The sequence below is a fragment of the Scyliorhinus canicula genome, chromosome 23 (assembly GCF_902713615.1).
Source record: "Scyliorhinus canicula chromosome 23, sScyCan1.1, whole genome shotgun sequence".
In the NCBI taxonomy this organism is placed as follows: domain Eukaryota; kingdom Metazoa; phylum Chordata; class Chondrichthyes; order Carcharhiniformes; family Scyliorhinidae; genus Scyliorhinus; species Scyliorhinus canicula.
This window is the reverse complement of record NC_052168.1, coordinates 23,744,555-23,771,695: the sequence shown is the minus strand read 5'-3', so window position 1 is coordinate 23,771,695 and position 27,141 is coordinate 23,744,555. Positions and strand designations below refer to the sequence as shown.

General features: G+C 49.5%; 1 protein-coding gene across 2 annotated transcripts in view; it reads left to right on the top strand.

Moving 5' to 3' along the window:
- The window catches only part of xpnpep3 (X-prolyl aminopeptidase 3, mitochondrial), a 44,856-nt gene extending 19,654 nt beyond the window's left edge, over positions 1-25,202 (top strand). Inside the window, exons 5-10 of one of the 2 annotated variants that reach the window (XM_038783482.1) lie at positions 2,252-2,314; positions 3,639-3,752; positions 7,763-7,848; positions 14,769-14,847; positions 21,428-21,548; positions 24,240-25,202. In XM_038783482.1, the coding sequence (XP_038639410.1) occupies positions 2,252-2,314; positions 3,639-3,752; positions 7,763-7,848; positions 14,769-14,847; positions 21,428-21,548; positions 24,240-24,403 (627 nt within the window). In that variant the 3' untranslated portion in view covers positions 24,404-25,202. Of the gene's footprint in view, positions 1-2,251; positions 2,315-3,638; positions 3,753-7,762; positions 7,849-14,768; positions 14,953-21,427; positions 21,549-24,239 lie in introns of both variants that reach the window. The other variant, XM_038783481.1, reaches the window with a different exon arrangement.
- The last annotated feature ends 1,939 nt before the right edge of the window (positions 25,203-27,141 follow it).

Genomic DNA, 27,141 nt, shown 5'->3' with positions numbered 1-27,141 from the left:
CGGAGACGGATACTATTAGCTTGGAGGGACTCAAAGCCCCCGAAGTCGGAGACCTGGCTATCGGGCATGGCTAGCTTTCTCTGTTTGGAGAAAATCAAGTTCGCCTTGAGAGGGTCAATGTTAGGGTTCACCCGGAGGTGGCAGCCGTTCGTCCACTTCTTTGCGGCAAATTAATCGTCAGCAGAAGGGGTGGGGGGTGGCTTAGTTTAGAGTAGGGGGTTAGTAAAGGTGGGATCTGTAAGGGAGGAAGACGGCTTTTGCACTATGTTTATAAATTCATGTACATTGTTTACTTTGTTGTTGTTGTAAAGCCATAAATACCTCAATAAACTGTTTATTAAAAAAAACATTCCGAATGATTCCGAATACAAAAGCTTCAAACTAGTGTAATGATGCCACACAACACTCGAAACAACAACTTTTTAATAAAAAGCCTCCACAAGATAAAACACAAACAAAAGCCTTAACTCAAACCCCATCAGCATTGCTACTCTTAAACTATCTTTCAACCTCAACCCCAATATAAGACCATAAGATATGGGAGCAGAATTAGACCATTCAATCATAAGAACTAGGAGCAGGAGTCGGCCATCTGGCCCCTCGAGCCTGCTCCGCCATTCAATTAGATCATGGCTGATCTTTTGTGGACTCAGCTCCACTTTCTGGCCCGAACACCATAACCCTTAATCCCTTTATTCTTCAAAAAACTATCTATCTTTATCTTAAAAACATTTAATGAAGGAGCCTCAACTGCTTCACTGGGCAAGGAATTCCATAGATTCACAACCCTTTGGGTGAAGAAGTTCCTCCTAAACTCAGGCTGATATGTTTCTCATCCCCATTCTCCTGCCTTCTCCCCGTAACCCCTGATCCCCTTATTTATCAAGAATCCTATCTATCTCTGTCTTAAAAACACTCAGTGACTTAGGTCACAGTGGTTAGCTCTGCTGCCTCGTGGCTCTGAGGACCCGGGTTCAATCCCTGTCCCAGATCACTGTCCGTGTTTGGTGGGTCTCCCCCCCACAACTGAAAGCTGTGCAGGGTAGGTGGATTGGCCATGCTAAATTGCCCCTTAATTGGAAAAACAAAATAAAGTGGTGCTGTAAATCTATTTTTTTATAATGACACTCCATAATCTGGTCTCTACAGCCTTCTGTGGCAAAGAGTTCCTCCGATTCACCCCCCTCTGGCTGAAGATGTTCCTCCTCATCTCAGCTTTAAAGGATCGTCCCTTCAGTCTGAGATTGTGCCCTTGGGTTCTAGTTTTTCCTACAAGTGGAAACATCCTCTCCATGTCCACTCTATCCAGGTCTCGCAGTATCCTGTACGTTTCAATGAGGAACCCCCCCCCCCCCCATCCTTCTAAACTCCATTGCGTACAAACCCAGAGTCCTCAACCATTCCTCATACGACAAGCTCTTCATTCCAGGGATCATTCTTGTGAACCTCCTCTGGACCCTTTCCAAGGCCCAGCACATCCTTCCTTAGATACAGGGCCCAAAACTGTTGTCAATATTCCAAATGGGGTCTGACCAGAGCCTCATACAGCGTCCGCAGTACATCCCTGGTCTAGTATCCCCCTCGAAATGTATGCCTTCCTAACTGCCGACTGAACCTGCATGTTAATCTTAAGAGAATTCTGAACTAGGACTCCCAAGTCCCTTTGTGATTCTGATTTCTGAAGCCTTTCCCCATTTTGATAATAGTTTATGCCCCTATTCTTCCAATCAAACTGCATAACCTTTCTACATTGGTTTCCATCTGTCACTTCTTTGTCCACTCTCCTAGCCTGCCTAGATCCTTCTGCAGCCTCTCCCCTTCCTCAACACTGCCTGTCCCTCTATTGTGAGGTTTGGCCTGTTTAAGGATCGCCGGTTAGGCTGATGGGGAGACTTTGGGTATCTGAGTTTAACAGACCGGTTTCCCAGCTGCATTCAGACAGGGCTTCCTAAAGCAGGCAATTAGCTTCCCATTAAGATGTGCAAGGGAATGAGCATGCTCCGAGCCGCCTGTCTAGAACAACGCAGCCCACGAGTTTCACAGTGGATAGCCTGCACAGATTGGCACACTGTCATTCCACAGCTAAACTTGCTTTACCCCCTGGGAAAGGGACACAGTGCATTCCAAACTGTGTATACTGACCCCAGCCCCTCTGGTTCTCTGATTAACATGTTCCATTACTGCTGTTCTGTATTTTGCAAAGTTTCCAACTTACTGAGGTGCTGATCCAAGGCTGGCTGTTTATTTTCAGGCATTCATCAGCACAATTCTTTCATCCAAGGCTCCAGTTGATGAGTCCTATATTTATGCAAAGGTAAGCAGCAACTTTTTTTTTTGTTGATGCTTTTATCAGCGGTAGCAGCCAGATGTGCGTGGAATAAATAAACAAATAAGTATTAGCTTATTAGTAGGGCCTATCAAATGTATCACAATGCTTGGCAGTTAACTGTCAGTCACCATCAACTGGTGCATGCTCCATGGCCAAACCTCTGCCAAGCAGTCCACTTGCCAACCAATCAACACTCTCTTCCCGTACAGTATAAATTGTTGTTCTCCCCCTCATATTTTGCTATTCTGGCAAAGTGTCCTGATGAGTGCAAGTCCAAAAGCTTCCACATATCTCACTCCCCAGCAATAAGCAAATTCTGTACTGGCAAGCGACAAAATTAATTTACTACGGTTTTCAAGTGGTAAGAGATTAACTGATGATCGACATGGAGGATTGAGTTTTGACTGCCAAGGTTTTAAATGTTGTTTTTAATCCTACCCAAGGCCCCGCGATATTGTGTTTCAAACCAGAGTAGCTTGGTCATGAGTGTTGGTTCACCCCATATCAGTCACTGAATCATCCTACCGGCTTTTTAAACCCATCAACATTGTGGAAATATTATCACTAAGGCCAAGCTGACCCACCGAATTGATGTTTGGTAAAGTGCCAACTGAAGGGCCACCATTTAACTGTCTTTAATGTTCTTACAAAATCCTCTCTCATTCTTCTAAACTCCAGGGAGGACAAGTCCATTCGATCCAGTATTTCCACATATGTCAGTCCTGCTATCCCGGGTGGCACAGCGGTTAGCACTGCTGCCGCACAGCACCAGGGACCCGGGTTCGATTCCGGCCTTGGGTCACTGTCTGTGCGGAGTCTGCACGTTCTCCCCGTGTGTGCGTGGGTTTCTGCCGGGTGGTCCATTTTCCTCCCACAGTCCAAAGACGTGCAGGTTAGGTAGATTGGCCGTGCTAATTTGCCCCTTAGTGTCCAAAGATGTGCAGGTTACGGGGGTAGGGCAGGTGAATGGGGCTAGGTAATGTGCTCTTTCAGACTCAATGGACCGAATGGCCTCCTGCAGTGTAGAGATTCTGTTACGACTGAATTCGCTCACGCCCTTCGTTCGGGCAATGCAATGGCAGATGACAGCGATGCTAACTTGCCCCTTCGTGTCCAAAAATGTGCAGGTTGGGTGGGATTGCAGTGATAGGGCGGTGTAGTGGGCTGGTGTCGGGTACTCTTTCGGAGGGTTGGTGCAGACTGAATGGGCCAAATGGCCTCCTTCTGCAGTGTAGGGATTCTGTGGAGTCTTAAGTTTGGTCTAAGAATCTTTGATGACTTACAACTTCAAAATACTTTTCAATTGCAGTTTGACTTTGAGTGTCGAGCTCGTGGAGCAGACCTCCTGGCCTACCCTCCCGTAGTAGCTGGTGGCAATCGCTCCAATACGCTGCATTATGTGAAAAATAACCAGATGATTAAGGTAAGCATGTAGTCTGTCAATATCGTTTCAATTACACTATTACGGTTTGTTAATGTCGATTATGTTGTTCAGGATTGATTGCCAATTGTATTGTTAAGGGAAACGGGCGATGGGTATTTGAACACATATAAGTAGAGGAATCCACTGGCACACTTCATGCACTCCGCACACGTGGGCGCTGCGGGGGCTGGAGTGCATCGTCGCCCCCGGGAATTATATTTTGGTTTATTTAGTAAGATGTTTTGTTTTACTGGTGGTGTCCCACCCTAGGCTGTCTCCCCTGCCATATTTGTTTAATTTATTGATTGTTCGTTTTATTAAACGAGTATATAGAGGGGATAGCTGGGGCACTGAACAAAGTCAATAAACTCTCTCCGCAAGGAAAGGCTTTGTGTCTTCGGTTTGACTTCATCAACTGGTCTGCGTCCTGTTAACAGAGCAGTTACTTTATTTATCAGACCCCAACAAAAGCCCCAACACTCTTTTCAAACTTGCAAAACTGTGAGGAAAGGATACTTCACTCCAGGTGTGATTCTACGCACAAATAGGAATGTAGTTTATTAAAACTAACTTTATTATTTACACAGCACTAAGTTACCTTAGCATCACCAAAATACAGCTTACAGTTACCAGTTAAGCAATGCTTAACAAAATAAAAGGCTTGGAGGGATACAAGGAGTTGATGGAGTGGGAAGGGGCCCCCATTAGGGAGGTGAAGAGGAAGTGGGAAGAGGAGCTGGGAGGAGAGATAGAATTCGAGCCGTGGGGAAAAGCCCTGCAGAGAGTTCATTCATCCTCGTCTTGTGCCTGGCTTAGCTTGATCCAGTTCAAGGTGGTCAACAGGGCCCACATGGCGGTGGCCTGGATGAGCAGGTTTGTTGAGGAGGTGGATGGTGTGGGGGTAGCCCGGCTAACCATGTGCATATGTTTTGGGCATTCGGAAATTAAGGGGATTCTGGCAGGGATTTGGGGACGGTATGTCAGATGTCCTAGAAGGTGTATATGATGTGGTGTATATGGATTTCAGTAAAGCGTTTGATAAGGTTCCCCACGGTTGGCTATTGCAGAAAATACGGAGGCTGGGGATTGAGGGTGATTTAGAGATGTGGATCAGAAATTGGCTAGTTGAAAGAAGACAGAGAGTGGTAGTTGATGGGAAATGTTCAGAATGGAGTTCAGTTACGAGTGGCGTACCACAAGGATCTGTTCTGGGGCCGTTGCTGTTTGTCATTTTTATAAATGACCTAGAGGAGGGCGCAGAAGGATGGGTGAGTAAATTTGCAGACGACACTAAAGTCGGTGGAGTTGTAGACAGTGCAGAAGGATGTTGCAGGTTACAGAGGGACATCGATAAGCTGCAGAGCTGGGCTGAGAGGTGGCAAATGGAGTTTAATGTGGAGAAGTGTGAGGTGATTCACTTTGGAAAGAATAACAGGAATGCGGAATATTTGGCTAATGGTAAAATTCTTGGTAGTGTGGATGAGCAGAGGGATCTCGGTGTCCATGTACATAGATCCCTGAAAGTTGCCACCCAGGTTGATAGGGTTGTGAAGAAGGCCTATGGTGTGTTGGCCTTTATTGGTAGAGGGATTGAGTTCCGGAGCCATGAGGTCATGTTGCAGTTGTACAAAACTCTAGTACGGCCGCATTTGGAGTATTGCGTACAGTTCTGGTCGCCTCATTATAGGAAGGACGTGGAAGCCTTGGAACGGGTGCAGAGGAGATTTACCAGGATGTTGCCTGGTATGGAGGGAAAATCTTATGAGGAAAGGCTGATGGACTTGAGGTTGTTTTCGTTAGAGAGAAGAAGGTTAAGAGGTGACTTAATAGAGGCATACAAAATGATCAGAGGGTTAGGTAGGGTGGACAGTGAGAGCCTTCTCCCGTGGATGGAGGTGGCTAGCACGAGGGGACATAGCCTTAAATTGAGGGGTAATAGATATAGGACAGAGGTCAGAGGTGGGTTTTTTACGCAAAGAGTGGTGAGGCCGTGGAATGCCCTACCTGCAACAGTAGCGAACTCGCCAACATTGAGGGCATTTAAAAGTTTATTGGATAAGCATATGGATGATAAGGGCATAGTGTAGGTTAGATGGCCTTTAGTTTTTTTCCATGTCGGTGCAACATCGAGGGCCGAAGGGCCTGTACTGCACTGTATCGTTCTATGTTCTAAGGGAGGGTGACTCCGAGTCCAGAATTGGCAATATTTGGGGTATCGGAAGATTCGGGGGCAAAGGGCGGGAGGGGAGGGGGGAGAGAGAGGGAGGCCTGGCCTTCTCCTCCCTGGTGGCCCGGAGACGGATCTTGCTGAGGAGGGGGAGGGGGGGCTCGGAGCCCCCCAAGTCAGGAATGTGGGTCAGCGATATGGCAGGCTTTCTCAGTCTGGAGAAAATTAAATTTGCTTTGAGAGGATCAATTCAAGGGTTTGCACAGAGATGACAGCCGTTCATAGACTACTTCAAGGAAAATTGAACGTCAGCAGTAAGGGGGGAGGGAAATAGGATGGAGGGGGAGGAAACAGGAGGCATGGCAATGTTACAACGGGACAGAGAACTTAGTTTATAGGCAGCTAGGGAATAGAGTGGAGGGAGTACGGGGTGTGCCACCCCCCACCCTCATCCTCCCTGGCCCCACACACACCAAAAATAAAAGGAAACACTTTAACTTCTGGCTGATAGCTCCTCTATCTCTAATCAAGCAAAACCCATCACAGGTAGGGCAGCACGTGGCATAGTGGTTAGCACTGCAGACTACGGCGCTGAGGACCCAGGTTCGATCCTGGCCCTGGGTCACTGTCCGTGTGGAGTTTGCACATTCTCCTCGTGTCTGCGCGGGTCTCACCCCCACAACACAAAGATGTGCAGGCTAGGTGGATTGGCCACGCTAAATTGCCCCTTAATTGGAAATAAATGAATTGGGTACACAACCCAAAGATGTGCGGGGTAAGTGGATTCGTCACTCTAAATTGCCCCTTAAATGGAAAAAATAATTGGGTACTAAATTTAAAAAGAAACATTCTTCCCATCCCATTCCTGACCAGGAATCTCTCCCGCTCTTCCCGCCTGTCATCTGTGTGTTTGGAAGGTTAATTCTCAACCTGTTTGGCTGCAATATGAACCCACCTTCCTTGGACATCAAGCCCTGGAGAGAGACTCGAAGCTCCTGGCTCAGAGGCAGGGACGTTAACAAGCTAGAAAGGAAATGTTAATACAGCCAAAAAGTAGATACAGAGCAAGTATTTGCTCCGATGGGAGGGTCTACAACAGGGGTGGGCAAACTACGGCCTGCGGGCCGCATGTGGCCCGCCAAAGGTCTTTATGCGGCCCACCAAGTCATTTTTTTATTTTTTTTTTATTTAAAAAAAATTTTTTCTTTTTAATTTTTAATGTTTTTTTAAGGTTAATGGGGGGCTGTTGGGTTACTTACTGGTATAGGGTGGATACGTTAAGGTTAATGGGGGGGGGCTGTTGGGTTACTTACTGGTATAGGGTGGATACGTTGACTTGAGTAGGGTGATCATTGCTCGGCACAACGTCGAGGGCCGAGGGCCTGTTCTGTGCTGTACTGTTCTATGTTCTATATGAGGCGCCCAGAATCATAACCGGGTGAAGTAATTATTTTACTTAATATACTATGCGGCCCTTTAAAATTGTGAATTTCTGAATGTGGCCCTTGCACGGAAAAGTTTGCCCACCCCTGGTCTACAATAAGGGGTCTAATCTTAGTGGGAGAGCCAGGCTGTACGGAAATGACACCAGAAAGCTTTTCACCACCGATTCATAGAAATCTGGAGCTCGCTCCTCCAATCAGCTGCTAAAGCTCCAGGTCAACAGAAAATCTAATATTGTGCTTGAGAGATTTTGTCGGGCCAATATATTGGGGCGACGGAACGAAGGTGGGTAAATGTAGACAGGATATGAATGAGCCGTGGTATAATTGAACAGTCAGGAGGGGCTGAACTGGTCTCCACTTGTCCCTGTATTAACTCACTGACTTCTCTATTTTACCAGGATGGGGAGATGGTCTTATTGGATGGAGGCTGCGAGTATTCCGGCTATGTCAGTGATGTCACTCGGGTCTGGCCTGTCAATGGAAGGTGAGACTGAGTTTGGATTCACCCACCGTCCCTGGCCACACACCCCACCCCCACCCCACCCTCCCTGGCCACACACCCCACCCTCCCTGGCCACACACCCCACCCACCCCCACCCTCCCTGGCCACACACCCCACCCTCCCTGGCCACACACCCCACCCCCACCCTCCCTGGCCACACACCCCACCCTCCCTGGCCACACACCCCACCCCCACCCTCCCTGGCCACACACCCCACCCTCCCTGGCCACACACCCCACCCCCACCCTCCCTGGCCCCACACACCCCACCCCCACCCTCCCTGGCCACACACCCCACCCCCACCCTCCCTGGCCCCACACACCCCACCCCCACCCTCCCTGGCCACACACCCCACCCTCCCTGGCCACACACCCCACCCCCACCCCCACCCTCCCTGGCCACACACCCCACCCCCACCCTCGCCCTCCCTGGCCACACACCCCACCCCCACCCCCACCCTCCCTGGCCACACACCCCACCCCCACCCTCCCTGGCCAGACACCCCACCCCCACCCTCCCTGGCCACACACCCCACCCCCACCCTCCCTGGCCACACACCCCACCCCCACCCTCCCTGGCCAGACACCCCACCCCCACCCTCCCTGGCCACACACCCCACCCTCCCTGGCCACACACCCCACCCTCGCCCTCCCTGGCCCCCCACCCTCACCCTCCATGGCCACACACCCCACCCTCCCCCTCCCTGGCCACACACCCCACCCTCCCTGGCCACACACCCCACCCTCCCTGGCCACACACCCCACCCCCACCCTCCCTGGCCAGACACCCCACCCCCACCCTCCCTGGCCACTCTCCCCACCCTCCCTGGCCACACACCCCACCCTCTCCCTCCCTGGCCCCCCACCCTCACCCTCCATGGCCACACACCCCACCCTCCCCCTCCCTGGCCCCACACACCCCACCCCCACCCTCCCTGGCCCCACACCCCACCCTCACCCTCCCTGGCCCCACACACCCCACCCTCACCCTCCATGACCCCACCCTCACCCTGGCCCCACACACCCCACCCTCCCCCTCCCTGGCCCCACACCCCATCCCCACCCTTCCTGGCCACACACCCCACCCCCACCCTTCCTGGCCACACACACACCCACCCTCTCCCTGGCCCCACACATCCCACCCTCACACTCCCTGGCCACAAACGTCAGACCCCACCCACCCTGGCCACACACAAAGGCCACCCCCCACCCTCATCCTCCCTGGCCCCACACACACACACACACGCCCCCCCCCGACAACACATTCCACCCCCCCCCCACCCTCACCCTCCCGGCCCCTTAACCAACAACCCCCGGCCCCTCACCCACCGCCCCCACCCTCCCCAGGCACACAAAAGGCACCCCCACCCTTCCCGGCCCCTCACATGCCACTCCCACAGCCCTCATCCCTCCCAGTCCCCTCGTTGCTCACACACCCTCCACCCTTCCCGCCCATATTTTCCTTTAAGAATTTCCATGAGGCCCAGGAGGGATTGGGCAGAGAGGGGGTGGCGAGGCTGCGGGCAAGGCAGCACTTGCAGTGGATACTGATAGAGGTGCCCTCCAACTCTCCCACCAACCTGAACATTGACGCTGGGTGGGGAACAGCCCTTCAGTGGTCATTAATTAATTAATTGGCTACTTACGGCCCTCGGTCAGGGCAAGGTGGACGGCTGGCCCATTCCACCTTAACAGTTTGAAGAGGTTGGGATGGGCAGGGGCCCGGAGGGAACTAAATAGACCCCCGGCCCACCCCCACCCGACCTGCAATCCCACTGGAGGGTAACATTAAATTCTGCCTCTGGTGTTACTCCCATGTCCTTGATTCTGTGCTCCTAATGGCCTCATTCATGTCTTACCCTACCCCTGGATCCTTCGGAGCCAGAAGGCCGGGCACCTCCAAACCCTCAGTAAGCTCAGTGCAGCTAGAATGAGCCCTTAGCGCTGGCCTCAGCCATTCACATGAGCCCCCAGAGGAAATCAGGGCCCAGAGTTGTGGCACCAGCCCGATTCCATTGTGCTTCCAGACGGAGTAAGGAAAGTTGGCCCCACAGTGTCCGATGGTCTATATTGCAAAGTAGCTGCCAACCATGTAATCAATCATTGGGCAACTACTCGCCGTTCAAAACACGGAGCTTCAGTACGCACTCTCAGCCAAGACCTTTGGGGCCTCACGGTAGCATGGTGGTTAGCATCAATGCTTCACAGCTCCAGGGTCCCAGGTTCGATTCCCGGCTGGGTCACTGTCTGTGTGGAGTCTGCACGTCCTCCCCGTGTGCGCGTGGGTTTCCTCCGGGTGCTCCGGTTTCCTCCCACAGTCCAAAGATGTGCGGGTTAGGTGGATTGGCCATGCTAAATTGCCCGTAGTGTAAGGTTAATGGGGGGATTGTTGGGTTACGGGTTACGTGGGTTTAAGTGGGGTGATCATTGTTCGGCACAACATCGAGGGCCGAAGGGCCTGTTCTGTGCTGTACTGTTCTATGTAAGACCACACTGGAGGCCTTCACACACCAGTGACACGCGGTAACGGAGAGAGAAGTCCGCCCAGGATCCCCACTCCTTAACCAGTGACTTCCCCATGTCCATGTGTGGATAGGATCGGACTATTGTCCTGATTCAGTTGAATGTCAGATGTGTGGGAGAAAGCAGGAGGTGTGCGGAGGTACAGGTGTCAGTGGGTATATACCCCAGCCTGAGACAGTGCCTACAGGGGAGAAGTGGAAGGCTGTGAACTTCAGCCAACTAGCAGAGTTATTTTCAATATACAGCACAGACAAAGACAATCCAACCCAACAGTTCCACGTCCGTGTTTGTACTCCAGATTAGCCGCCTCGTCTCGTCTGTTCAATATATTCTCCCATTCCCTTCTACCCGGTGTACTGTCTAGCATTTCCTTAAAGAGGGAGACAGTGCTAGTGTCACTGAATAGTAACCCAAGCGCCCAGCTAATGCTGTGGGGAATTAAACCGGCAAATGCTGGATAACCTCAGGGATCCGTGTTGGGCCCACAATTGTTCACAATTTACATAGATGATTTGGAGTTGGGGACCAAGTGCAAAATGTCCAAGTTTGCAGATGACACTAAGATGAGTGGTAAAGCGAAAAGTGCAGAGTATACCGGAAGTCTGCAGAGGGATTTGGATAGGTTAAGTGAATGGGCTCGGGTCTGGCAGATGGAATACAATGTTGACAAATGTGAGGTTATCCATTTTGGTAGGAATAACAGCAAACGGGATTATTATTTAAATAAATATTAAAGCATGCTGCTGTGCAGAGAGACCTGGGTGTGCTAGTGCATGAGTCACAGAAGGTTGGTTTACAGGTGCAACAGGTGATTAAGAAGGCAAATGGAATTTTGTCCTTCATTGCTAGAGGGATGGAGTTTAAGACTAGGGAGGTTATGCTGCAATTGTATAAGGTGTTAGTGCGGCCACACCTGGAGTATTGTGTTCAGTTTTGGTCTCCTTACTTGAGAAAGGACGTACTGGCGCTGGAGGGTGTGCAGAGGAGATTCACTAGGTTAATCCCAGAGCTGAAGGGGTTGGATTATGAGGAGAGGTTGAGTAGACTGGGACTGTACTGGTTGGAATTTAGAAGGATGAGGGGGGATCTTATCGAAACATTTAAAATTATGAAGGGAATAGATAGGATAGATGCGGGCAGGTTGTTTCCACTGGCGGGTGAAAGCAGAACTAGGGGGCAGAGCCTCAAAATAAGGGGAAGTAGATTTAGGACTGAGTTTAGGAGGAACTTCTTCACCCAAAGGGTTGTGAATCTATGGAATTCCTTGCCCAGTGAAGCAGTTGAGGCTCCTCCATTAAATGTTTTTAAGGTAAAGATAGATAGTTTTTGAAGAATAAAGGGATTAAGGGTTATGGTGTTCGGGCTGGAAAGTGGAGCTGAGTCCACAAAAGATCAGCCATGATCTAATTGAATGGCGGAGCAGGCTCGAGGGGCCAGATGGCCGACTCCTGCTCCTAGTTCTTATGTCTCCCTTGTGGAGACCATGAACACGATTCTATTTGAATTGGTTTTTGGAGCAAGCAACGCTTTGCCCTGTCCACTCTGCCCATTGGCTTTGTAACTTTAAGAATGGAGTAAAAAATTTAAATTTAAAAAAAAACTCAGCAAGCCTGGCAGCATCTGTGGAGAGAGAGAAACAGATTTAACGTCTCGCATCTAAATGATCCTTCGGCAGAACTCTGGGGACATGGATTAAAATCCCACCAAGGTAGCTGCTGGAATTTAAGTTCAATTAATAAACCTGTAATATAACGCTGGTCTGCGACCTGGTAGATGTCTACAAAATTATGAGGGGCATGGACAGAGAGGATAGTCAGAGGCTTTTCCCCAGGGTAGAGGGGTCAATTACTAGGGGGCATAGGTTTAAGGTGCGAGGGGCAAGGTTTAGAGGAGATGTACGAGGCAAGTTTTTTTACACAGAGGGTAGTGGGTGCCTGGAACTCGCTGCCGGAGGAGGTGGTGGAAGCAGGGACGATAGTGACGTTTAAGGGATATCTTGACAAAAAAAACGAATAGGATGGGAATAGAGGGATACGGACCCCAGAAGTGTAGCAGGTTTTAGGTTAGACGGGCAGCATGGTCAGCACAGGCTTGGAGGGCCGAAGGGCCTGTTCCTGTGCTGTCATTTTATTTGTTCTTTATTCCTGGGATGGAGAGACTGATGTATGAGTAGAGATTGAATCGGTTAGAATTGTATTCGCTGGAGTTCAGAAGAATATGGGGGGATCACATAGAAACCGATAAAATTCTAACAGGACTAGACAGGGTGGATGCAGGAAAGATGTTCCCGATGGTGGGGGTGTCCAGAACCAGGGGTCACAGTCTAAAGATGCAGGATAAACCATTGAGGACAGAGATGAGGAGAAGTTTCTTCACCCAGAGAGTGGTCGGCCTGTGGAATCCGTTACCACAGGAAGTAGTTGAAGCCAAAACATTGCATGTTATAAGAAGCAGCTAAATATAACACCTGGGGCAAAGGGGATCGAAGGATATGGGGGAAAGTGTGATTCAGCTATTGAGCCGGATGGTCATCCATGATCATAATAAATGGTGGAGCAGGCTCGAAGGGCTGAATGTCCTCCTGCTATTTTCTATGTTTCTAGATGACCATAGGCTGCTTTCCCCTTTTGAGGAGGGAGAGCTGACTGGTGGTGGTTTAACCTGAGGGTCACCACACCTCAGGCAAGGGGCAAGGTTGAGAAGGCGGAGCCTTCATGAATAACCTCAGCCGGTACGGGGAATTGAACCCACGCTGTTGACCTCGCTCCGCATCACGAACCAGCTGTCCAGCCAACTTGAGCTAAGCCTGTTTGGAAAATACTTAAAAGTTTCAAAATCAAATGTAATTAATTTGAAATTCTGTAGCAGAGAACTCTGTATGAACCAAACTCCAGCAAAGCTCCAATGTTTAACAGTTAAAGCTCATTCCAACTTGTAATTAAAGTCGATTTGCCTGTTTAAAACTGCCCTAGTTAAACAGGCTGGGCAAAGCTGGTACAATTAGGGGTATTGTATTGAGCGTATTACAATAGTAACACAGTGCCAACAACAAAAGGCTAAAAAACATCGAGGCTGCCATTGCACACGTGATGGTTGCATGTTCGATGGGAATGCCGATCCATGCTTGTTCTGGGGGAGCAGGAGCCGCCGACAGCCTGGAATTAGGTCACGGTGCCTGTGGAGTTCGGCGAGGGAGCGTTGCAGATGTTTTTGAATCAATGCAAATAGTTTGCATCAAATTTCATATTCGTTCATTGTGAAGATTTTCTTTTAGAACTGACGTAAAATTAATCATCTTGCTGCCCTCTGTCTGTGTGACCAACTACTCACTACATTTAAGGAGAGGCACATGAGGGAAAAGACTAGGGTAAGCTTTTGCCCAGCATTTGTTGCCCACCGCGAATTGAACTTTGAACCGAGTGGCCATTCCAGAGGGCATTTTAAGAGTTAACCACATTGCTGTGGGTCTGGAGTCACGTGTAGACCAGACTGGCTAAGGACGGCAGATCTGCCGACCCCCGCCCTGCTCATGAATGCTGGTATTGACCAGTTACGACCAGTGGCCTGTTTCTGTGCTGTACGGTGCATCCAATTCGGACCTGCCTCCTGCGTAGCTTGTAAAACCCTCGCTAGTGGTAAATCCTTGGCAAATGGTAAAATTCTTGGTAGTGTGGATGATCTCGGTGTCCATGTACATAGATCCCTGAAAGTTGCCACCCAGGTTGATAGGGTTGTGAAGAAGGCCTATGGTGTGTTGGCCTTTATTGGTAGAGGGATTGAGTTCCGGAGCCATGAGGTCATGTTGCAGCTGTACAGAACTCTGGTACGGCAGCATTTGGAGTATTGCGTACAGTTCTGGTCGCCTCATTATAGGAAGGACGTGGAAGCTTTGGAACGGGTGCAGAGGAGATTTATCAGGATGTTGCCTGGTATGGAGGGAAAATCTTATGAGGAAAGGCTGATGGACTTGAGGTTGTTTTCGTTAGAGAGAAGAAGGTTAAGAGATGACTTAATAGAGGCATACAAAATGATCAGAGGGTTAGATAGAGTGGACAGTGAGAGTCTGGAGGTGGCTAGCACGAAGGGACATAGCCTTAAATTGAGGGGTAATAGATATAGGTCAGAGGTAGGTTTTTTATGCAAAGAGTGGTGAGGCCGTGGAATGCCCTACCTGCAACAGTAGTGAACTCGCCAACATTGAGGGCATTTAAAAGTTTATTGGATAAGCATATGGATGATAATGGCATAGTGTAGGTTAGATGGACTTCCCATGTCGGTGCAACATCGTGGGCCGAAGGGCCTGTACTGCGCTGTATCGTTCTATGTTCCATGTTCTAGTGTCCTGCTAGAAGATGCTAACAATTATTTGTTCTGTTGCAGATTCACGGGGCCCCAGTCTGAGCTGTACCAGGCCGTCCTTGATGTTCAGAAGTCCTGCCTTAGCCTCTGCACTCCAGGGGTCAGTCTGGACAACATCTACGCTTTTATGCTGACTGTACTCGGACAGAAGCTGAAAGAGCTGGGGGTCCTACAGGCGAAATCAAGCCAGCGGAGTGCCTACAAGGTTAACGACAAGGCCTGACACGTTTAGAAACTGATAGGTTTAGCTCACTGCGGTCAGTTGTGGCTGAGTTAGTAACCCACTGGGGGAAAGCAAAGGGTCAGCACTAAATGACTGATTGCCATTCCATTGTTCCCATAGAATCGTAGAATCCCTACCGCGCCGAAGGAGGCAATTCGGCCCATCAAGTCTGTGCCAGCCCTCTGAAAGAGCACCCTACCTAGGCCGACTGCCATGCTCTATTCCTGCAATCACACCTAACCTTTGGACACAATTTATCATGGCCAATCCACCTAACCTGCACATCTTTGAACTGTGGGAGGAAACCGGACAACCGGAAGAAACCCAAGCAGACACGGGGAGAATGTGCAAACTCCACACGGACGGTCACCTGAGGCTGCAATCGAACCCGGGCCCCTGGCATTGTGAGGCAGCAGTGCTAACCACCTCCTCTCTCCCAGACACTACCAGACCTGAGTTTTTACAGCATTTTCTCTTTTTATTTCACATATCCAGCATCCGCTGTGTTTTTGCTTTTTAGGTGCTGTTAGGTACGGTAAAGTCGCCACAGTCCCAGATGACCGTAGGCTGCTTTCCCCTTTGATGGGGGGGGGGAGCTGACTGGTGGTGGTTTAACCTGAGGGTCACCACACCTCAGGCGAGGGGTGAGGTTGAGAAAGCGGGGCTAAGGGCAGCACGGTGGCGCAGTGGGTTAGCACTGCAGCCTCACGGCGCCGAGGTCCCAGGTTCGATCCCGGCTCTGGGTCACTGTCCGTGTGGAGTTTGCACATTCTCCCCGTGTCTGCGTGGGTTTTGCCCCCACAACCCAAAGATGTACAGGGTAGGTGGATTGAACACGCTAAATTGCCCCTTAATTGTAAAAAATGAATTGGGTTCTTTAAATTTTTTTCAAAAGAAAGCGTGGCTGGGCTGTCTGTTGCCCCACATTATCTTTCTCCCACTCCGGTTTATTATATCCTATCTATGACTGCCGGCTATCTGAGTAACCCAGCTGAAACCGCTCTCCGATTTTCTCTGTTCCATCAGTGACCTCACTGAGTTTGGGAGCTCCTAGTGTGGGCGACTGCAGTGCGAGACTCACTCTGCACTCATCTAAGATCCGAAGGAAAGAAAAAAGGAACTTGCATCTTTTTTTTTTCATAAAATACCCAATTCATTTTTTCCAATTAAGGGGCAATTTAGCGTGGCCAATCCACCTACCCTGCGCATCTTTTGGGTTGTGGGGGCGAAACCCACGCTGACACGGGGAGAATGTGCAAACTCCACACGGACAGTGACCCAGAGCCGGGATCGAACCTGGGACCTCGGCGCCATGAGGCAGTAGTGCTAACCACTGCACCACCGTGCAGGAATCATAGAATTTACAGTGCAGAAGGAGGCCGTTCGGCCCATCGGGTCTGCACCGGCTCTTGGAAAGAGCACCCTAGCCAAGCCCACACCTCCACCCTACCCCCATAACCCAGTAACCCCATCCAATACTAAGGGCAATTTAGCATGGCCAATCCACCTAACCTGCGCATCTTTGGGCTGTGGGAGGAAACCGGAGCACCCGGAGGAAACCCACGCACACACGGGGAGAACGTGCAGACTCCGCATAGACAGTGACCCAAGCTGGAAATTGATCCTGGGACCCTGGAGCTGTGAAGCAATTGTGCTATCCACATCTTGCACAACTTGCATCTTAGGATGCGCCAGCATGCTTTACAGCCTGTGCTTTATTATTGGAGTGTAGATGATGTTTTGTCGGCAAAAAAAAAGAGTCCAGTTTGAGCACACAAACTGAGTGTCAGCCGTGACTCAGTTGGTGGCACTATCTCTGCTGACAGAGGTTCACCCCTGGACTTGGGCACATGCCATCTGTCGAGTGAGACATTAACCCAAGCCCCTGCCTATTGTTTCTTACCTGATTTGATTTGATTTGATTTATTATTGTCACATATATTAGTATGCAGTGAAAAGTATTGTTTCTTGCATGCTATACTAACAATGCAGACCGTACATAAGGAACGAAGGAGAGACTGCAGAATATAATGTTACAGTTATAGCAAGGTGTAGAGAAAAGATCAACTTAATACAAAGTAGGTGGATTAGAATGGCTGGATGTATGGAAGGGCCATTTTAAGTTCAACTGGTCACTGATGACTTCTTGTTTGTGGAATCTTGCTGTGCCCAAATAGGGCGGGGTTTTTAATTCCTCATAGAATCCCTACAAGGCAGAAGGAAGAGGCCATTCGGCCCATTGAGTCTGCACCGACACTCCGAAAGAGCACCCTACCCTGCCCCGCGTGACCCCACCTAAACTTTCATAGATTTCATAGAATTTACAGTGCAGAAGGAGGCCATTCGGCCCATCGAGTCTGCACCAGCTCTTGGAAAGCGCACCCTACCCAGCCCACAACTCCACCCTATCCCCATAACCCAGTAACTCTACCCAACACCAAGGGCTGTCTTTGGACTGTGGAAGGAAACCGGAGCACCCGGAGGAAACCCACGCAGACACGGGGAGAACGTGCAGACTCCGCACAGACAGTCACCCAAGCTGGGAATCGAACTTATGACCCTGGCACTGTGAGGCAGCAGTGCTAACCACTGTGCCTTTATGCCACCCCTTCCACGTGATGTGAGCATCGCTGGCAAATTCGGCATTTTTATTGCCCATCTTTCATGAGCCCCACGAGAAGATGGTGGTGAGCCACCTTGAACCGCTGCAGTCATAGTACATAGAACACTACAACATAGAACATTACAGCGCAGTACGGGCCCTTCGGCCCTCGATGTTGCACCGACCTGTGAAACCATCTGAAGCCTATCTGACCTACACTATTCCATTTTCATCCATATATCTATCCAGTGACCACTTAAATGCCCTTAAAGTTGGCGAGTCTACTACTGTTGCAGGCAGGGCGTTCCACACCCCTACTACTCTCTGAGTAAAGAAACTGCCTCTGACATCTGTCCTATATCTACCACCCCTCAATTTAAAGCTATGTCCCCTCGTGTTGGTCATCACCATCCGAGGAAAAAGACTCTCACTGTCCACCCTATCTAACCCTCTGACTATCTTATATGTCTCTATTAAGTCACCTCTCAGCCTTCTCCTCTCTAACGAAAACAACCTCAATTCCCTGAGCCTTTCCTCGTAAGACCTTCCCTCCATACCAGGCAACATCCTAGTAAATCCCCTCTGAACCTTTTCCAAAGCTTCCACATCCTTCCTATAATGTGGTGACCAGAACTGCACGCAGTACTCCAGGTGTGGCCGCACCAGAGTTATGTACAGCTGCAGCATGACCTTATGGTTCCGAAACTCAATCCCCCTGCTTATAAAGGCTAGCACACCATATGCCTTCTTAACAGCCCTATTAACCTGGGTGGCAACTTTCAGGGATTTATGTACCTGGATGCCGAGATCTCTCTGTTCATCTACACTACCAAGAATCTTGCCATTAGCCCAGTACTCTGCATTCCTGTTACTCCTTCCAAAGTCAACCACCTCACACTTTTCCGCATTAAACTCCATCTGCCACCTCTCAGCCCAGCTCTGCAGCTTATCTATGTCCCTCTGTATCCTATAACATCCTTCAGCACAATCCACAACTCCACCGACCTTCGTGTCATCTGCAAATTTACTAACCCATCCTTTTACACCCTCTTCCAAGTCGTTTATAAAAATGACAAACAGCAGTGGCCCCAAAACAGATCCTTGCGGTACACCACTAGTAACTGAACTCCAGGATGAACATTTGCCATGAACCACCACCCTCTGTCTTCTTTCAGCTAGCCAATTACTGATCCAAACCGCTAAATCACCTTCAATTCCATACTTCCTTATTTTCTGCAATAGCTTACCATGGGGAACCTTATCAAACGCCTTACTGAAATCCATATACACCACATCAACAGCTTTACCCTCATCCACCTGTTTGGTCACCTTCTCAAAAAACTCAATAAGGTTTGTGAGACATGACCTACCCTTCACAAAACCGTGTTGAGTATCGCTAATCAACTTGTTCTTTTCAAGATGATTATAAACCCTATCTCTTATAACCTTTTCCAACATTTTACCCACAACCGAAGTAAGGCTCACAGGTCTATAATTACCAGGGTTGTCACTGTGGTGCAGCCCAGGAACAGGTCATTCAGCCCCGTAGGTCCGTGCTGGAGTCTCCTCCCTCCCCTCCTCATCTCGCCCTATCAGCATATCCTTCCTTTTGCCTTCCTATATCTGTCTCGCTTCATTTTAATGCATCAACTCCTCTAGCCGATAGCAAATTTCTCATTATCACCACCCTTTGGGTGAATAAGTTTCTCCTGAATACACCACTGAATTCAATATGCTTATCCTGTATTAACAAACCCTCATAAACACCAGTTCAGAAATAATTAATTATGTTTCCACATGTGGCACAGTGGTTAGCATTGCTGCCTACGGCGCTGAGGACCCGGGTTCGATCCCACCCCTGGGTCACTGTCTGTGTGGAGTTTGCACATTGTCCCCGTGTCTGCGTGGGTTTTGCCCCCACAAACCAAAGATGTGCAGGGTAGGTGGATTGGCCACACTAAATTGCCCCTTAACTGGGAAAAAATAATTGGGTACTCTAAATTTATTTTTTTTTAATTACATTTCCACTTGTAGGAAAATCTAGAACCAGAGGACACAATCTCAGACTAAAGGAACGATCCTTTAAAACAGAGATAAGGGGGAATGTCTTCAGCCAGAGGGTGGTGAATCTGTGGAACTCTTTGCCGCAGAAGGCCGTGGAGGCCAAATCACTGAGTGTCTAAGACAGATATGTAGGTTCTTGATTAATAAGGGGATCAGGGGTTATGGGGAGAAGGCAGGAGAATGGGGATGAGAAACATATCAGCCATGATTGAATGGCGGAGCAGACTTGATGCAGACTAACTAAAGATTAACTATTTCCACTGGTTGGAGATACTAAAACTAGGGAGCACAGTCTAAACATCACAGCCAGACTGTTCAGGAGAGATGTTAGGAAGAACCTTTTCACTTAAAGGGTGGGAGCGGTTTGAAACTCTCTCCCGCACACAGCAATCGGAGTTGGAACAGTTGTTAATTTTAAATCTGAGATATAGATTTTTGTTAAGCAAAGATATTAAGGGATATGGGCCAAAGGCAGGTCTGTGAAGTTAGGTCACAGATCAGCCATGATCTCATTGAATGGCAGAACAGACTCGAGGGGCTGAATGGCCTCCTGTTCCTATGTTCCTTAATTCCCTGAGAGACCAAAAATCTGTCTATCCCGGCCTTAACTATATTCAACGATGGGAGAATCCACAATCCCTCTGGGGTCGCGAAATCCAAAGATTCACAACCCTTTGAGTGAAGAAATTTCTCCTCATCTCAGTCCTAAATGATCGCCCCCTCATTTACGGGTAGCACAAGTGGCTAGCACTGTGGCTTCACAGCGCCAGGGTCCCAGGTTCGATTCCCCGCTGGGTCACTGTCCGTGCGGAGTCTGCACGTTCTCCCTGTGTCTGCGTGGGTTTCTTCCGGGTGCTCCGGTTTCCTCCCACAGTCCAAAGACGTGCAGGTTAGGTGGATTGGCCGTGATAAATTGCCCTTGGCAACCAAAAAAAGGTGTGATGGGGTTATTGGTTTACGGGAATAGGGTGGAACGTGAGGGCTTAAGTGTGTCGGTGCAGACTCGATGGGCCGAATGGCCTCCTGCACTGTATGTTCTATATGTATGAGTCCACAAAAGATCAGCCATGATCACACTGAATGGCGGAGCAAGCTCGAGGGGTCAGATGGCCTACTCCTGCTCCTAGTTCTTATATTCTGAGACTGAGCCCCCCTCCCCTCCCCCTGTGTTTTAGGTTCCCCGGCCAGTGGAGACAGTCACTGTGTCAACACTCTCAAAGCCCCTCAGGAGTTTTTATGTTTTAATGATTCTTCTAAACTCCAGAGAATACAGGGCCAGGTTTAAGCAATGAACCCAGCAGAGTTCTAGAACATAGAACATTACAGCGCAGTACAGGCCCTTCGGCCCTCAATGTTGCGCGAACCTGTGAAACCAATTTAAAGCCCATCTACACTATTCCCTTATCATCCATATGTCTATCCAATGACCATTTAAATGCCCTTAATGTTGGCGAGTCCACTCTTGTTGCAGGCAGGGCATTCCTCGCCCTTACTACTCTCTGAGTAAAGAACCTACCTCTGACATCTGTCCTCTATCTATATCCCCTCAATTTAAAGCTATGTCCCCTCGTGCTCGCCATCACCATTCGAGGAAAAAGGCTCTCACTGTCCACCCTATCTAATCCTCTGATTGTATGCCTCAATTAAGTCATCTCTTAACCTTCTTCCCTCCAACGAAAACAGCCTCAAGTCCCTCAGCCTTTCCTCGTAAGACCTTCCCTCCATACCAGGCAACCTCCTGGTAAATCTCCTCTGCACCCTTTCCAATGCTGTTCTGTTCTGTCCCTGCAGACCGTTGGGAATTACTGCCCACACCACGTAGGACATTACCTGGGGATGGACGTCCACGACACGCCGGACATCTCACGGTCCATCTCCCTCCAGCCAGGGATGGTGGTGACAATCGAACCTGGTAAGTAACCCAAAACTAGCGGTAAGGTGAAAAGCTGAGCCTTGCCCAGCCGGTACAAGGTCCACGATCCAGATGAGCTCCTGACGCCTAACCCTAACCAAAAATATAACGGGTTGACCTTCTGGTTCACTTCACCGAACAATCTTGGAACATTTAATAGCAATAAAGCATGTTTGTCAAAATATCCATCAGTCTGCCACCATTTCTCCTCTGTTAATCTACAGCAAACAGTCTACAGAGTCTACTTAAAACGAGTCTCTATGAACCGCAGCAAACAGAACCCGTGACCATACCTCCAGCAATGTCCCCCAATAGAACCACTTCTGTCACATTTTGCTGGCAATATAATAACATCAGTAACATTCTGCCCCACTTGCTGCCTTTGTGTACCGCGAGGAGATCAGCTCCATGTTAGTTGGCACAGGAAAAGAAATGTGGTTGAAAGTTTTCAAGGGACCATGGTTATGGAAAGACATTTGTAATGAACTCCAATTGGCTTTATTAGTTGGCCAATTGGAGTATGAGCTCCCTCAATGATAGCTCATTGAGGAGGGCCCATATAAGCACCTGTGTAGGCTTTGTGAGCCAGTCTAAGTTGACTGGACTGCTAGCAGCACTGTTTGTAGCTGCTCCTGTAATATCGTTATTGTAAATAAATATTGGTGTGGTGACGGAACTCCTGCCTCCCGTGAATTACTACAACATTGTTCGCGCTAACTTTCCTCCACGCCTCCCGCAATGTCCCAATCTCCTTTGGGTTAAAGCATTACACAGAATAGAAAATGATGTACATCCATTGGACCAGTCCCGAAAGTCTCAGACTCCCCCCCCCCCCCTTTCCTGTTATACCCTTCAGCAGCCCTGTCTATCAAATATAAATCCATCACCCTCTTCGGCTTTGTAAGGGCCTCCATTTCCCCAGCTTCCCCATTTTAAGCCGCTCCACATCTCTTAAGCAGATCTTTTCAAGGCGAAACTTGACACCTTTCCGAAACTCCATCCATAGCCAACCCATACTCTTTGCCCCCTCCCCCCGTGGGTGGAAACCGGAGCAAACCCACGCAGACACACGGGGAGAACGTGCAAACTCCACGCAGACAGTCACCCGAGGACAGAATTGAACCCGGGTCCCTGGAGCTGTGAGGTAGCTGTGCTAACCACTGTGCCACCGGGCTGCCCCCTTGGCTGTGAACCTGAAGTCACATGTAGGTCAGACCGAGTAAGAGCGGCAGACTTCCTTCCCTGGGTATTTCCGACAATCGCCAATGGCTTCATGGTCATCGTTCTGGATTTTATTGAATTCAGATTCCACCGTCTGCCATGGACCGGATCCTCGGTGCATTCCAAAGTTACAGAGACCGTACACCACCGACACCTCACCTTTGCTCTGTCCTCCTCTTTCTCCCTTCATTCTCTCTATCTCCCTCACTCCTTTCTCTTGGCCCCCCCCCCCCCCCCCCCCCCCCCAGAAAAATGCCTGGCGACATCTTTTTTTAAAATTTGGAGTACCCAATTATATTTTTTTCCTAATTAAGGGGCAATTTAGCGTGGCCAATCCACCCAATCTGCACATCTTTGGGTTGTGTGGGCAGCACGGTAGCACAACTGGATAGCACTGTAGCTATGTAGGGGCTGTTTAGCTCACAGGGCTTTTAAAGCAGACCAAGCAGGCCAGCAGCACGGTTCGATTCCCGTACCAGCCTCCCCGAACAGGCGCCGGAATGTGGCGACTAGGGGCTTTTCACAGTAACTTCATTTAGGGGCTGGCTTAGCACAGGGCTAAATCGCTGGCTTTGAGAGCCGACCAAAGCAGGCCAGCAGCACGGTTCAATTCCCGTATCAGCCTCCCCAAACAGGAGCCGGAATGTGGCGACTAGGGGATTTTCACAGTAACTTCATTTGAAGCCTACTTGTGACAATAAGCGATATTCATTCATTCATTCATTCATTCAGCTTCACAGCTCCAGGGTCCCAGGTTCGATTCCCGGCTGGGTCACTGTCTGTGTGGAGTCTGCACGTCCTCCCCCGTGTGTGCGGGGGTTTCCTCCGGGTGCTCCGGTTTCCTCCCACAGCCCAACGACGTGCGGGTTAGGTGGGTTGGCCATGATAAATTGCCCTTAGTGTCCAAAAATGCTAGGAGGGGTTATTGGGTTACGAAGATAGGGTGGAAGTGAGGGCTTAAGTGGGTCGCTGCAGACTTGATGGGCCGAATGGCCTCCTCCTGCACTTGTATGTTCTATGGGTGGAACCCACTCAGACACCGTGGGATTGGGATTCAAACCCGGGTCCTCAGCGCCGCAGTCCCAGTGCTAACCACTGCGCCACATGCCGCCCTATGCCTGGCTTCTTCAACGGTGACTTTGGGATTCACTGTGTGGTAGCGCACACCAGTCCCCACACCGACCTCCCCAACTATCTGGGACTAATTTGGGATTCACTGTGTGGGGGCGCACACTAGTCCCCACACCGACCTCCCCAACTATCTGGGACTAATTTGGGATTCACTGTGTGGGGGCGCACACTAGTCCCCACACCGACCTCCCCAACTATCTGGGACTAATTTGGGATTCACTGTGTGGGGGCGCACACCAGTCCACACACCGACCTCCCCAACTATCTGGGACTAATTTACTCCAAACCTTCGCCAGGCCTCTGGTAAATTTGCTTTTGGAATTGTTCTTTCCGCTGCAGGAATCTACATTCCGGAAGATGACACCACAGCTCCGCCAAGATTCCGGGGAATGGGAATTCGGATTGAGGATGACGTTCTGATAACGGAAGAGGCGCCGGTCATTCTTTCGGCAGACTGCCCCAAGGAATTGTTTGAACTGGAACAGATCTGGGCCCACCATTAACACAATGCCCCTTGCACCAGATACCCTCAGCAACTTGCAACGAGATGCTGCACGTGACGGCGGAGATCACAAAGGGAGAGTCCGGTTTCTCCACTCTGCACGACACCATGTTACAGGGCGTCAGCCCCTCCAGATAAGTGAAACCGGCATTTCTCCAACCTCCGGGACAGAAGATTATATCTCAGGAAGCAGCGCAAGACACTCGAGAACTTTTAAAAATTAAGACAAAGGGCATGCTGGTGCACTGAACCCATTGCCCACAGTCCCGGGATAACTGAACGTCGTCCCCAGTAACAGAGAGCTATGTGACGGAAAATCCTCGGCCAACTCAGGGGAAATAAATAATGGGGAAATCCTCTCTCTACCTCCTGAGCACGACTGTGGCAGGTCGCTCAATACCCCCACCTAGATTTACACTGTGACATCGGCCACGATTAGAAACCCGTTTAGCTACTCTTTCAACCTGTTTCCGGTTCCTTCACCTTTGGCAAAGAATCATCCAGACTCGAAACGTTAGCTCCCTTCTCTCTCTCTCCACAGGCGCTGTCAGATCTGCTGAGATTGTCCAGCATTTTCTGTTTTTGTTTCAGATTCCAGCGTCCGCAGCAATTTGCTTTTATCCTCCTTGAACATTTTGGTGTGAATCCGCTCAGGCCACGAACCCCCGGCCAAGCCTTTATCATCTGGTAGGGAGGCTGAAATCGATGCTCGCCTGAATAAGAATTCTCATTGCCTGACATTGTCTTTTTAAACCACTCCAGTGGCACCCTCTGTTAATAAAGCATTAGATGTGGACTTATCAGTTCAGATTTAGCCGTATTGTGTGGTAGAGCTGCCGTCGCGTTTGGCAGCAACACCACTGGGCTGGAGTAGAGGAAACCGAATAGTATTTCCACGCTGGTTCACCAACTTGTGATGAGATTAGAATCAGACAGCTGCGATGCCTTTGTGAATGAATAGCCATGCAGAACTCACCGTTTGCGGAGAAGATCCAATCGTATTGGGTAGCCGCTACCAAAGGATTGGCGTAAATCATCCCTTCAGGAAGAGTATGGGGCGTTCTTACTTTTTAAAAATAAATTTAGAGTATCCAATTATTTTTTCCAATTAAGGGGCAATTTAGCCTGGCCAATCCACCTACCCTTCATATCTTTGGGCTGTGGGGGCGAAACCCACGCAAACACGGGGGAGAATGTGCAAACTCCACATGGGCAGTGACCCAGGGCTGGGGTTCGAACCCGGGTCCTCAAGCACCATAGGCAGCGGTGCTAACCACTGTGCCACGTGCTGCCCTGGGACGTTCTTACTTAATAAAACATGTCAGGGACAGCACGGAGGAGCAGTGGTTAGCACTGCCGCCTCACGGCGCTGAGGTCCCAGGTTTGATCCCGGCTCTGGGTCACTGTCCGTGTGGAGTTTGCACATTCTCCCCGTGTCTGCGTGGGTTTCGCCCCCAAAGATGTGCTGGGTAGGTGGATTTGCAGCGCTAAATTGCCCCTTAATTGGAAAAAATGAATTGGGTACTCTAAATTTATTTTTTTAAATAAAAATCATTTCCGAACCAATGCGGGATATTGTTCCTTGCTTCCTGTTTCAGTACACATCGGAAAGTCCAAAATGTTTAAATGTAACCTTGTCCTGAGACACCTGTACATAAATAATATCAGTCTGACACAACTGTACATCGCTCTGACACACCCGTACATCATTGTATCAGTCTGACACACCCGTACATCATTGTATCGGTCTGACACACCCGTACATCATTGTATCGGTCTGACACACCCGTACATCATTGTATCAGTCTGACACACCCGTACATCATTGTATCAGTCTGACACACCCGTACATCATTGTAATGGTCTGACACACCCGTACATCATTGTATCGGTCTGACACACCCGTACATCATTGTAATGGTCTGACACACCCGTACATCATTGTATCGGTCTGACACACCCATACATCATTGTATCGGTCTGACACACCCGTACATCATTGTATCGGTCTGACACACCCGTACATCATTGTATCAGTCTGACACGCCCGTACATCATTGTATCAGTCTGACACGCCCGTACATCATTGTATCGGTCTGACACGCCCGTACATCATTGTATCAGTCTGACACGCCCGTACATCATTGTATCAGTCTGACACGCCTGTACATCAATGTGTCGGTCTGACACGCCCGTACATCATTGTATCGGTCTGACACACCCGTACATCATTGTATCGGTCTGACACACCCGTACATCATTGTATCGGTCTGACACACCCGTACATCATTGTATCGGTCTGACACACCCGTACATCATTGTATCGGTCTGACACACCCGTACATCATTGTATCGGTCTGACACACCCGTACATCATTGTATCAGTCTGACACACCCGTACATCATTGTAATGGTCTGACACACCCGTACATCATTGTATCGGTCTGACACACCCGTACATCATTGTAATGGTCTGACACACCCGTACATCATTGTATCGGTCTGACACACCCATACATCATTGTATCGGTCTGACACACCCGTACATCATTGTATCGGTCTGACACACCCGTACATCATTGTATCAGTCTGACACACCCGTACATCACTGTATCAGTCTGACACACCCGTACATCATTGTAATGGTCTGACACACCCGTACATCATTGTATCGGTCTGACACACCCGAACATCATTGAATCGGTCTGACACACCCGTACATCATTGTATCAGTCTGAC